Raw genomic sequence first — 13749 nt, forward strand, 5'->3', positions numbered from 1 at the left:
AAAAAAAATGTTGTACATCCAAGACTTTTTTTTGTTGTTGTAAATTGAAGAGCAAAATTTAAAGCATATAAAGGGAAGCACACTGGCTCTCTCTGCCAATATGTGTGTGCAGATGCATGCACGCAGAATTGTGTGTGTTCTTGCCTGCTGTTCTGCATCTTTTTATCTACCCTGTTCATTTCTGTGGCTTTGGACTTCACAGCCCTTTATGGTCAACCCATTTTTCCACCCAGTTTAAAGTGTTTCGTGTGCCATACAAGAAGTGCCATAACATAATTATGTCCTGTATATATGCTCCTCTGGGGTGATCGACGTGTCACTGTGAGCAGGTGAAATGCAAGTTTATATGTACAGCATGCATGCACTAGATAAAAGTGCAGTTAGGGTCAAGAGGTTTTTTTTTTGGGTGCAGTATTGGAGATATGGATGTCACTCAGATCTCTGATTATATTCCCCTTAATGACCTTCCTAAAATACTAGATGAATGTGCAATAGTTTATTCTTTTACAATGTTCTGTTCTCCAACACCCTTTGCAAAAAACTAAACAAAAACATTCTCTATCCAGTAAGTCATATTTTTATATTGTATATGTTTCATTTAAAAAAGAGTATTGTGCAGTTGTATCAGGTACAAGACTGGAGCGGTGTGTCCGGCTAAGTCTCCTGTTAATTTATTGCAGATATCAGGGATATTGAATGAGAAACCACAGACAAAATTGCAAGGGTATTTGGATTGTTGATGTGGATTCTGAAGGAATATCATAGTGTTTTTTCTTTTCTTTTTTTTCACTGGCCTGATGCAGGATTGTACTGATTTTTTTTATATCCTAGGACATGGGAATAAATGGCACTTTGAATGACTTCGATCTGTTATTTGTAATTAATGCACCACATAACTAAGCATAATTAAGTTGTAGTGAGCTTAAGATCTTTTTCTACAACCAAATTTAACCAAGATGGAAAGAGAAAATACAGCATGATTACTGATTGTTAGTTTATTTTGATACTTTTTAGACTTCTGACTAAACATTTCACTTACATAGGGCAATTGGAAAATCATCACACTGACGATACAAGGAAATGCCGCGTTCAAGATAGCGATTCTCAAAAGGTGATCAATTTTAGCATAACAAGCTTAATCGATTTTTTTGGGGTGTAATTACCTCTTCGGGAAACTATATTTGACAATGAGAAAATTCAAAAACAGAATCTAATCAATCTTTTACTGAGCAAATGTATCGGGCTATTGTTTTGGTGAATTTTAAAGCGCGCAGACTCTTGAAGGCAGCATAACGCTCAAGGTTGTTCAGGGCTTTCTTGTGACGTCATCACGTAGAGACGTCCATAACGGACTTGCAGCTGTTCTGACAAACAATAACAACAGCAGCGATCGCACTCTCTGGCGAAATAAAGTACGAATACTGCAGTGAAGTTCTGCAGTAAATTTCATTTGGACGTCTTGACAGTAAGAGACAAGTCTGCGGGCGTCTTGTCACCGACGTTCCCAGTGAAGTAACTCTGGCCTCCGCTTGCTCTTCCAGCGACTCTGAACCGGGCGGAGCTTCGCCACCGCGGAAGAAAGCCCGAGTGTCGGCGGCGGAGGGCGCAGGAGAGACCGGGGCTTCTGCCGGGACCGCGGGCCTCTCTGCGGCTGTTTTGGGCTTCGCTTCTCTCCCAAGCCCCCGCGCTATTTCTGCTCTCAGCTTTAACCTGCACAGGGGCACTGACACCAGCGTTTATAACATGCAGGCCAACGGGGCAGGACAGGGACAAGATTCCGAGCTGTCCTGCCTAAATAGCGCCCAAAACGGCGAATCATCAGCGGTCGGAGGAGCGCATTCAAACGGGCTGCTGTCCTCCACAAACAACGGCACTGTTGTCACCGCAAACAACGGAGTCCCGGCACCGGGCAACCCTGCCACATCTACCGGCACGACCTTGGGCTCAGATACAGGCTCGATGAAAAAGAAGAAACGATTGTCTCAGTCTGATGAGGATGTGATTCGTTTAATAGGACAACATCTACACGGGTTAGGGCTTAAGTAAGTAGCCGGAGTCATTTTAGGTTTAACGCCAGAGTGTAGATTTAACAGGGAATGTGTTGCTTCAAGAAAGCAATAATGTTATGAGAGTATTGAGAGTGTTTGTTTGTTTGTTTTATATCTTTTTTTTCAGGGTTTCTAGTAGAAAATGAAAATAGAAGTAAGATAAACAAACCTGCAAAACAGGACGCAGGGGGCTCCATTTTGCAGAGTAGAGAAAGACGGAAAGACTACATACAAATGTGCACACTGAATACCTGTTAGTCAAGCACATTCAGGTTAAACAGAACCGTAGCATTTTCATTTTCTAGCTCGGAAAAGAGATATAGAGATCGAGTTTAGCAAGCAACCTGATGATTTAAACGATCTTATTCGGACACTACATTTCATACTGCTGTATGGCCACCATTAAATACACCAGATCTTGTCTCTGCTTTTATGATGTAATAACAACTAACTGAGCAATGGAACGATTTCAGAATTATAGAAGTCATATTTATATTTTACATCATCCATCAGGGGATGTGTTTTTATAATTGCTTTGTGACTATTTAAATAGGTATGTAAATAAATGCAAAAATAATAATAATGTCTCTTTTTTCCCCCAGTCAGACAGTGGACTTGCTTATGCAGGAATCAGGCTGTAGACTCGAGCATCCAGCTGCCACTAAGTTCCGCAACCATGTAATGGAGGGAGAGTGGGACAAGGTAATAAAATCATAATCATGTTGACCGCTTTCTCTACCAGCAGATGTCTGATGTGCTTTCAGTTTGGTGGTATGAATACACATTTCATGTCGATTCTATAAACAAAATCAGTGTTAACTTTAGTTTCACAAAACTCCGATTAATCAGTCTTATGTGTGTGTGTGTGTGACCTTAATGAATTGCCTTTTTTCAAAATCTCTTTTTGTTTCTCATGGTAGGCTGAAAGTGATCTCAATGAGTTGAAAGCATTGATGCATTCACCAAATGCTATTGTGGTAAGACAGTGATTTCCCTACATGTGCTTTTACTGTAAGGTATTATTCTTTTATATTATACTCCACTGCTTGTTTAATGCATATCTGTTTCTATCTCTTTTTAGCGCATGAAGTTCTTGCTCTTGCAGCAGAAGTATTTGGAGTATTTAGAGGATGGAAAGGTGTTGGAGGCACTACATGTTCTCCGAGCAGAACTGACTCCTCTGAAGTACAATACAGAGCGCATCCATATTCTTAGCGGGTACAGTACTAGTGCCTCCTGTTGCACATTAAAGTTTTTATTTTTTATTTTTATCAGTTTCTGCTTAGTAGAAATGCTGATGCTTATCATAATGCTTGAAAATAACTAGTAAAATCTTTACTTGATGTGTTTCTATTTTACATAAGTAAGGCCTCACATGTTGCAAATATAAACAGTGAATTATTAATTTTTAGGTTGTCATGTTCGGAGTAGTGTAGTGTGTCTTAAATGTTTAATGAAGCTAATGATAATAACGTGTTTTAAAGCACATTTGTTGGATGCTTAGGTACCTGATGTGCAGCCATTCTGATGATCTCCGAGCCAAGGCTGAGTGGGAGGGAAAGGGTACATCCTCTCGCTCCAAGCTGCTTGACAAACTCCAGAGTGAGTGCAAAACACGCACACACACGCACGCACACAGTTAAGTATTTGGACAGGGACACAGTTTATAACTATATTTTTTTCCTCTGTACACCATCAAAATGGATTTGAAATGAAGCAATAAAGACGTGACTAAAGCGTATCCTTACAGCTCTGATTCCAGGAGTTTAACTAAAAATATTGCTTTCATTGTTTATCAGTGTGTAGACCTGTTGTATAAAAGCAATATAACACTTGAAGTCATGCTGGTGTACTGAATATCAGCCACAGTGATGAAAATAGAGGCAGCCGTGCTAATATTCAGGACAACAGCACAATGTTAAGTGTGATATTTCGTGTGATATGGCTTTCATACAACATTTTTACAAATGGCATTTATTATCAACAGATTTATTTATTTGTGTTTTTTTTTTAACAGTTATTTTTGTCTGCCAGCACAAATCCTTCCACAACTGGCAGAGCGAGCGTTGATTTGCTGACCAACAGTTAATGTAATTAACAGGTGAAATTAGTTTCGAATTCTTACCAGTAAAATGTAACCAAAATGTGAGGATGATAAACCATGGAGGTGGTGGAGAGTCCCATGAATCCTCTATTTTTATTTCCCTTATTCCACTTTAGAATATCCATTTCATTCATTTTTGGGGTTGAATCACAAATAGCATAGGATGGAGAGCTAATGTGCTAGGATGTACAATCCTTTGTACATTAAGTAGTGCCCTTGATCAGGTGTTAACCCGGGATTTGGGATTGTGGTAGACGCTAGGTAGCTTTGTAGCATTGTTATCAGTGAACAAAACAACAGAGGCAATTAAAGTATTAAAGAATGTACAGTGCTATCTGTTGAATTTTGGGATGAACTAATGATTTAAAAAAATTATAGGTTGATTTATTTTTATATATATATTATGATGTAAGGGTGTTTTCCATTAAAATTTCAAAGTAGCATACCTTCTCTTGCGGTGAGTCGATTGTGATGAAACAAAGCCTATATGTTACATTTAAGCTCAGCCCAAATACACTTGTGAAAACTATATTAAAATTTAAGTTGTTTTTACATGATCCATGCTAGACCTCTAAGTCTAGCATAAGTGAACTAAGTGACCTATGAGCAGAAAGTATAGTACATGCCCATGCTATAACCCTGTCTTCACCATGTTTAATAATGATAAGGTAAGTACTGGAACATGAGCGCTTCCTTTCCTTCACCATATTTTTCTCATCCATTTATTCTGGTACAAGTTAATCTTGTATCAGGACTTTTTTAGAGGGTATTTTGTTGTTTGTTACCAGTGGTTTGCACCATGAGGTAACCCGTCTGTACTTGGATTCATAAAGGCATCTCTTGATGGCAGACAAGTATACATCAGCCCCCAACAATATTATTGACAGAGAGGTGTTGTTTGGTTAATAACACAAGCACACGCATTGAGTTATATGCAAGATAACACTCAAGCATAAAAGATGCTCGTAATCTTTCAGCGGGACAATAAATACAAGAGCAAAGGCAAAAACTGTTTTAGGTTTTTGGAACAGCTGAAAAGATATAATTTTCTACTGTGGCTGCGGGGAAAAAAATCAGGTTCGTTTTTTCGTTTAAAAATTTGCTTGTGCTCCTTCATTGCTGAGCTTGACCTGGTATTTAATATCGCCCACCCACTTGTCACTTTATTTAAGAAATTAGCGGAGGATAATCAATTAGTTAATCAATTTCTGTGTACTTTGGAGTACTATTATTGCCACTTACTGACCTGTCTTTCTATGGGCTAATAATGTCAATCTAGGCCCTGAACATATTGAGTAGTAAATGCTGTATTTTCTTGAATAATCCTGGGGGCATAATGCAAATATGAAAATATCTTTAAAAAAAAAAAAAGAGCCACTTGACAATGGTGATCAGGGTTATACATAGGCTGTTTATATATTTGGGCCCAGGGGCCAACAAGTTATGTGTTTAAAAGTGTGTCACATACATAGTACCCCTACTCAGCTCGGGGGCAAGGAAAAAAAGTTCAGGCTCAGGAATTTTTCTCCACCATCAGCCCTGAAAATGTAAATACAGTTCAACAGTTGTTATCTATGCCTTTTTTTTTTTTTTTTCAAATTTAATTATGGCAGCAGCGTGCAGCAATGTTTTCTTTAAAGATGTCAGTAGCTGTCATATGCTATGATGTGACTGACAGAAAAGCATATATTTTTTATGTTTAAAGGTGTCTAAATATTTTTGGGCCTTTCTGTATTTATCAAGTCAGTTCAATATTTTATTATGTGGTCAGTTATAGTTGACTCATGTATGTAAAATTACCACAGTAGTACTGTTATACCTATGTAGATATTTAATTTAATTTTTTTAATTAATTTTTTAAAACAATTTTAAGCATAATTTTCATGTTGTCTTTTTAGATATTTTGCTAATTTTCTAAGTATTCCTTTCTAGAAGGAAGAAACATTAGCTGTCAATCAAATAAGAAAATGTAAACCTTAAAAATATGTCTAGAAATAAAATTAAAAATCTTTTGATTTTTCAATCAAAAGTAATGAGAATTGTGATGAAATTTCTTGTTACTTAAAGGCATAAAATCAGTTGACATTATTTAAAAATGTCAATTGATAAGACTTCAGGCACAGTACGGTGTTGAGACCTAGCTGCTGTAAAACATTTGAAGGGTGCGAATGTGTCCCCCCGTAAGCATACAACGTGTGGAATGCCTGATCCTTTACTATCAATTGATAACATATTGCCAAAGAGACACATCTGTCTGTGGGAACTGTACACACAATCATTTACGAACACCACTTGCACATTACAGACCCTCAGCTGGGAGGTGCGTCAATCCGCCGCATCCCCCATACAGTCCTAACCTCATTTTAAGCGATTTACACATGCTTGGACCATTAAAGAAGTTACTGGAAGGCCAGTGTTTTAGACATGAATCAGGCAGTCTGATCATGGTTCCAGCATACTGAGAAAAATCTGTCTACCATGATATTGTCCAAGCAGTATGGTAATTTTTATTCTCTTAACTGTTACATTATTCTGCATAATTTAAATAATCATTAATTAAGACACAGGCCACAATAGGGCCTGTGAAAACTGTATGAAAAATGGCTATAATATTTAGGGTTAATGGAGTATTTTTGTTAAACGCCTTAAATTGAAGCTGAATGTCTATACTTCAAGCCCTTCCTGTTTGTTTTATCTCAAATCCCTTGTGGTGTATGAGGCAATTTTATTTAAATAAATGTTTCACTGTCCAAATACCTTTGCACTTGACTGTTTATACACATGTAATTAATTCACATAGTGTTATGTATTATGTCTGCATCACCATGGTTAAACTCTCATATTCCTTCCTCCTCTCTTTTTTTATTTTACCTTCCTATCTCTCTGTCAGTGCCATGTAATTTCCTTTTGTCTTTTCACATACAGGGTTTGGGTCAGTATCATTGTAATTCAGTCATTTCAGGAGATAAAGTGAATTCAGAAAACATGTTAAATAAAAAATTCCTTAAATAAAGATTTTTTTGGTAATGAACAGAATTCAGTAAATCTCCTGAAGTGGCTGAGTTGAAAAGGAATTGGCTCTAACCCTGACTACGGTCTGTAATCAGCCATGTCTCTCTACTTTCTTTTATTTGGCGACTTGCCACTCCTGCTCGACCTCTTTCTGTATTTCTCTCTCTTATTTCTACAGCATATCTGCCTCCTTCAGTGATGCTGCCTCCTCGCAGGCTACAGACTCTGTTGCGTCAGGCTGTGGAGTTGCAGAGAGATCGCTGCCTCTACCACAACACCAAACTTGACAGCAGCCTGGACTCTGTCTCTCTTCTGGTGGACCATGTATGCAGCAGGTAAATGTTTCTTTCTCGCGCTCTCTCTTTTTAATAAAGTTTGAGAGATCTGTATGTTGCTTCCACCCTTTAACATTTGTCTTGATTTGCAATCCTACTGTTGATTCTATTTTTGTTACACTTTTCTTGCCCATGCCAATACACATTTGTTTTAGCTGTGGATGCTGTACAGATGGCCCTTATGAAATGTGTTCTATTCATCTCCAGGAAACAATTTCCCTGCTACACTCAGCAGATCCTGACAGAGCACTGCAATGAGGTCTGGTTCTGTAAATTCTCCAATGATGGCACCAAACTGGCCTCAGGTTCCAAAGACACTACAGTTATTATTTGGCAGGTTGACCCGGTGTGTGCTTCTCTCCAAAAATTCTTGACAATATGATCTATATAATTGTGTATTTAAATAAATAAAAACAATAAACTTGTTAGTTTAGAAATTGTTCCATTCTATTCTGAGGAAAGGAAGGGGTAGTAAACTGTTTGGTTGTTTGTCATGACTATTTAGGAGACACACCTATTGAAGCAGCTGAGGACTCTCGAAGGCCATGCCTATGGGGTGTCTTACCTGGCCTGGAGCCCAGATGATGCATATCTGATAGCTTGTGGCCCAGATGACTGCTCAGAGCTATGGCTCTGGAACGTTCAGGTGCTGGTTTTCCCTGTATTGCTACAATTACAGTGTCTGCTTTAAATTCTTCTAATCGGCTCATAGGCAGTAATTAAACATGATGGATCTTAAACCTACATTATTGTCTTTCAGACTGGTGAGTTGAGGACAAAAATGAGCCAGTCGCATGAAGACAGCCTGACAAGTGTAGCCTGGAACCCGGATGGGAAGCGCTTTGTAACTGGGGGTCAGAGAGGGCAGTTTTATCAGTGTGTAGGTATCCCAGGAGTTGTATGTAATACTAATATAACTGGAAATTAAATAGCATCAGTTGCTGACCTACCATGCATCTACATTTTTTTTTTAAATTATTGTTATTTGTGACTGAGTAGGATCTAGATGGGAATCTGTTGGATTCATGGGAAGGAGTTCGTGTTCAGTGCCTGTGGTGCTTGAATGACGGCAAAACAGTACTGGCTTCAGACACGCATCAGCGTATCCGGGGATACAACTTCGAAGATCTGACAGACAGAAACATGTAAGGGCTTGACATTACATTTAGAACCAGTTTAACTGGAAATACTGTACCATTCATAAGTAACTGTCTATTATGTTACGCAGTGTGCAAGAAGATCACCCTATAATGTCTTTCACCGTGTCAAAGAATGGCAGATTAGCCCTATTAAATGTCGCAACTCAGGTACTCCTTTTTATTCACTGCTGCATGTCTGTGTTTTAGATTAAAAGGAAATAACATTGCTGCTCACTCTGCTGTGTTGCTGTGTGTAGGGAGTTCATCTGTGGGACCTACATGATCGGGTTCTGGTCAGGAAATACCAAGGTGTGACACAAGGATTTTATACCATCCACTCCTGTTTCGGTGGCCATAATGAAGATTTTATTGCCAGTGGGAGTGAAGGTGAATTATTGTGCATTACATCAATTCTTTGTACACATAATTTCTTTAAGAATGTTAAAGAAGTAAATCATGAAGAACCTGCTCTGTTGGTATTTTCTAATTTTCTGCTCATGGAAGTTATGCATTACAGATTTTTTTCCCTAAAGTTGAGCTGACCAGCAATGTAATCAGTGCATATTAAGTTAATTGGGTTCGTTTAAATCATTTGTTTTTGGTTAGCTTTTGTAGGTGTATTTTTTAAATGATGAATATAAAAATTCCTCCTCCTTGCACAGTGCATAATTGGTTAAGAGGAAGCAGCAAAGCCCTGTTTTCTGTTTTGATTCTGGAGTGTTGTCTTGATTTTAAAAATTAACGAGTACAAGTGTTCAATTGATCTTACAAATTTTAATTAGAGGTTTTGCCTCCAGTGCAAGCAACAGAAGTATATTAACTTTAAACTAAATGATATTCATAGCTTATACTAATAGGTTATTATTGTTGTATATATTTTCAATTATTTGTAGTTTACAAGAAGTTTATAAGAAGTGTTATGCTTTAATAGCTTTTATGTATTATTTTTTTTTAAAGACCACAAGTTGTACATCTGGCACAAGCGCAGTGAGCTGCCAATCGCTGAACTCACAGGCCACACACGTACTGTGAACTGTGTAAGCTGGAACCCAGTTCTGCCAGGACTCATGGCCAGCGCGTCTGATGATGGCACTGTCCGTGTCTGGGGTCCTGCTCCCTTCACCGAGTCCCAGGAAGCAGAGAGGCTAGGTGGTAAGAATAGTTAGTATGTTGCACAATGAATCTATGTAAATATCTAGACATTATGTAAGCATTGGTATACCATTCTTTAGCTCATGAATACTGAACCCTTTTAAACTCATTAAAACAGCCCTACATTTTTCCCTTCTCTATAGAATGCTGTAGCATGGACAGTTGATATTGGCCCTGGAGCAGGAGGAAAATTTGAGTAAACACTGCAAGAAATTAAGGATGAATGAAGTAGAAAAGAAAAAAATGCACACTGATGTTTTTCTGGAGGTTAACCCCCAATGGCAACGGAAAGGCTGAGCTTAAGCAGTAAAGTCGGACCACTTGAATGAAACTCACCTAGCTGCTGGCCTTTAGCCCTCAGATCTGCGTGGCTTCGCTCAGGAGGCTAATTGACCTCAGTCTGATATTTGAGGAGCTGCAGCCTCACAAAATACACCAAATTATTATTTATTACTCCTATTATTTATTGCTGTATATCAATTCAGGCATCAGGATTGAGTCGTAGTCAAATTTTCTGTTATTTACAATATTCACTCTGAAGATTTTTTTTTTTATTATTACTATTATAAATATTTTAATCAGTTTAGCTCATGCAATTTCCCTAGAGACCCCTGGGGGCATCAAGGGCATCAAGATGTTGGAGGGGTCCACGTAAGATCGTGCATTATATCATTACCCGTATATACATTAGGTTTTTCAGGCATCTGTGTGATTGTGTGCCTGAGAGAATTTTCACCAGCAGAATGTAATAATTTTCCATGTTTAGACAATAATTTTAATCGACTGAATTTGCAGGCATTTTAACAGTAAGATCATTTTGATTTCTGAGGAAAATCTTAAAAACTGACTCCTTCCCCACAAAGTTTATGGAATTTAGTTTTCTAAAGTCTCTATCATTTATGTATGATGGGTAAGTGAGAGGTGAGGCAACAAGATAGATAGGGGACAAGGTGTATAAGATTTCTCCTGACAGCATTGCTTGCTATGGGTAAGACAGCAAGTGTATTGTCCCATAAGCTGACCTTACTTGAATCTTTTAATCTGTCGGAGAGGGAATAACCCATTAATGAAACTCATCAATGAGATTTGGAATTAGGTGCCCATGGCCGGTCTCTCTTGTCCGCATGCTCCTTGTTCCCTGCTTGTGGTGTCCTTGTGGACACCATTTAAGACTTGGACCTTATTTACAAGGTTATGAGCACATGTAAATATCAACCATCATTATTGCAAGAAAGAATGCTTTCACCTTTGTAAATGGCTTATAGATGTCAGTCTTATTTGAATTGTTATTGTAGCAAGTTCGCCATTAAGGTTTTCAGTGAATTAATCGGGTGTTGATATTAAAACCAGGTACCATGTGCGATGGGGTTAAAATAGACAAGATTTCGTATATATAAAATGATGAATTGCTCAGAAGTGTTGAACCTGGTTGAGAGGAACACAGTTTAAGGGTAATGTAAGCAAGCTAGGCTGTAAACAAGCCTTCAGATCATCTTTGCTTAATGTTTTGGCTTACTGCAATCTCCATCCTAATGTACTAATACCCTTATGTCAGTCAGCTGTCCTATTTAGATTCTTTTATCTTGATTTAATTTCTTTTTTTAAACATTGTTTAGATATACAATCGAATAATCTTTACAGTCGGATTTTTCTTTTTATTTGCCTAATTCATTGTTTGTTATTTTGATCTTTTTTTTTTTTTTTACTTATGATTTCCTCGACTATAACGAAAAATCTTTCTTCAAAAGTGGCCTCTTAACTACCTTTCTTTTTCTCTATGTGATGTTCTTATACTATACAGAGTGTTACAGTCTGGTCATCAAGCATAAAAAAAACTATTATTATTTGCTTGTAGTATGTGCTTTGTGTGTGTGTGTGTGTGTGTGTATTTTATGGCATGTATTATGACTGGTCAAAAATATTTAGATTGAACACATCTTTCCCTCCGAATGACGTACGTTTCCACCTGCATCAGGTAAGCTCCTCTGTACAGGTTATCCCTCCCCTCACCAGCCAAACCTGTCTGGTCGCTGAGGAGTGACACGCACACACCGTAGGTCTAATGTTTAAACACTGTATCACCCATGTTATGTTCAATATTCTGCATATGCAAATGACCTTTTTTTTGACTTTGTATTTCATTTTCAGACAACTTGTTTTTGCTTTCCTGTGCTGTGAAAGTAAGGCTGTGAGCCAGCACATTAACCACATGGCCCAGGGTACATTTACCGGGCAAAAAGTTTGCTTTGCATCAGGTTCTGAAAGATCCGTTTTGCGTTTAACTGTGTTAATATTCTAAGTGATTGTACCGTTATGTAATGTGTAGGATAAGTCTTACATATGCATATTTTCAATAAAGCATTCAGGGTTTTAAAAACACAAACACAAGTTGCCATCCGTTTATTGGCATTCTCCTTGGTAGCACAGCACATTAAACTCCTTGGGAAATGATAAGCTTTATAATGAAATTTTATTGGTTTTAGATTAAAAAGGGAAAAAAGGCATCTCCTGCTTTTTAAGTCTCCATGCAGTTCTCCTGTTACTTTTGAGGAAGGAGGTATCACAGTACACAAACTGTTGTCATTGTAGGGTAACAACTATATGAAGAAAAACTTTCAGTGAACCAAACCTCAGGTGCCCTGGTACTACATTCTATGAGAAACAGTTTCCAAATAGACACATTTTCAACGAACAGTGCAAATACTTCTGCAGAGAGATTTTAATTAATGACCCTGTCATAAGTAAATCGCCCTTGAGCTGGCAGTTAGTGTTTCAGAGATAACAGCACACCTGCAAAAATCCATCAAATTCAAGTAAGTTCCCTTAACATCGCCATCTATCCCAGGAAACCTTGCAGAATTTAGGTGCATACTAGGTTATATTGGATGCACAGTGTACCAACACCTACCTTGGTCTTTATGGCAATGTAAGGGAAAGCTGTATGAGAATATTGATTGGAAATAAGCACTGTTTCTAAAGGAACAGCTTGAATTATCTGGCACCTTTAAGGCAAACTGCAAATTAAATAAATAAATAAATACAAACTGCACCCTCACAGCAATGCAGGGCTTTCATTTACATGGCTATAGGATACAGTGATCTTTCACTAGGATCACTCCCGAGTTGTGTGGCAATTACTTTGATTTAACACTTATTTATTTAATTTTTTTAAAGTCATACATCAGGGCAATGTCTAGGAGAAATAACCATTATGAAAGATTCACAACTGTTTTGCAGCGTTTTACATTTTCCCACATTAAAAACTTTTCTGGAATTAAGCTAGTCCCAACAATGTGGAAGGGTAAATTTATATCATGTTTGTTTCAGACAGATCATTGCCATAAAAAATGCTGCACCAAACCTTTAACAACATAGCTCAGCAGCGAGTCTTAGTTTTTTACCCCTGAGCATTGTGTTTTTCATTCTAACTGGACATCTATCCTAAAATTTTGTTTGGTCTGCCGCCGCGGTTGGTAGCCGTTGTGTTTTAAGCATTCCTACCGAATGTAACAGTAGGCAGCATTATCAACTCATATGCCATTGTGAGTTAATATTTCTTCATTTGAATACCAGATCAAAACCCATGAAAACTGGTCCTTGATAGATGAACTGAAACATTTGTTAAAATGAAATCCAGAAGGCACAGAGGGAGCTATGGCACCCCCCTAAAACAAAGGAATAATACTGCAGAAAACAAACACAACCTTTGCATAAATCAGAGGGGGGAAAAATCTCATTTTAAATTCATCCAAATACATGCCAAGTCCACTATTTAAAAATGTGCTTATTACAATTTGGAATCATTTGTAGTAAATAGTAGAAGCAATAACAGAATAACATTAAAACCATACACTGCATATTTTAGCAAATAATTAAAATGTGGGAAAAAATCTGGATGCATTTACACCAACAGCACACTTAAGACCAGCATGTGGAGACATGATGCTCACGAGCTGTAA

At 37.8% G+C, this 13749-nt stretch overlaps 1 protein-coding gene across 1 annotated transcript; it reads left to right on the plus strand.

The window, feature by feature from the left end:
- Positions 1-1333: 1333 nt before the first annotated feature.
- Positions 1334-12178, plus strand: wdr26a (WD repeat domain 26a). Its single transcript, XM_053493779.1, has 14 exons — positions 1334-2042; positions 2651-2750; positions 2969-3025; positions 3130-3266; positions 3553-3650; positions 7343-7499; positions 7707-7845; positions 8005-8145; positions 8260-8379; positions 8499-8644; positions 8728-8806; positions 8896-9025; positions 9596-9790; positions 9934-12178. The coding sequence occupies exons 1-14, from the start codon at positions 1744-1746 to the stop codon at positions 9954-9956; spliced, it is 1821 nt and encodes a 606-aa protein (XP_053349754.1). The 5' UTR covers positions 1334-1743; the 3' UTR covers positions 9957-12178.
- Positions 12179-13749: the final 1571 nt, after the last annotated feature.

This window comes from Clarias gariepinus, chromosome 4, assembly GCF_024256425.1.
Source record: "Clarias gariepinus isolate MV-2021 ecotype Netherlands chromosome 4, CGAR_prim_01v2, whole genome shotgun sequence".
NCBI classification, from domain to species: domain Eukaryota; kingdom Metazoa; phylum Chordata; class Actinopteri; order Siluriformes; family Clariidae; genus Clarias; species Clarias gariepinus.

Excerpts from the sequence above, each read along its gene's own strand:
- wdr26a (XM_053493779.1), top strand. The coding sequence starts at position 1,744 with ATGCAGGCCAACGGGGCAGGACAGGGACAAGATTCCGAGCTGTCCTGC. Across the intron at positions 3,026-3,129 it reads ATTCACCAAATGCTATTGTG|CGCATGAAGTTCTTGCTCTT; the intron begins GTAAGACAGTGA and ends ATCTCTTTTTAG. Across the intron at positions 7,500-7,706 it reads GTGGACCATGTATGCAGCAG|GAAACAATTTCCCTGCTACA; the intron begins GTAAATGTTTCT and ends ATTCATCTCCAG.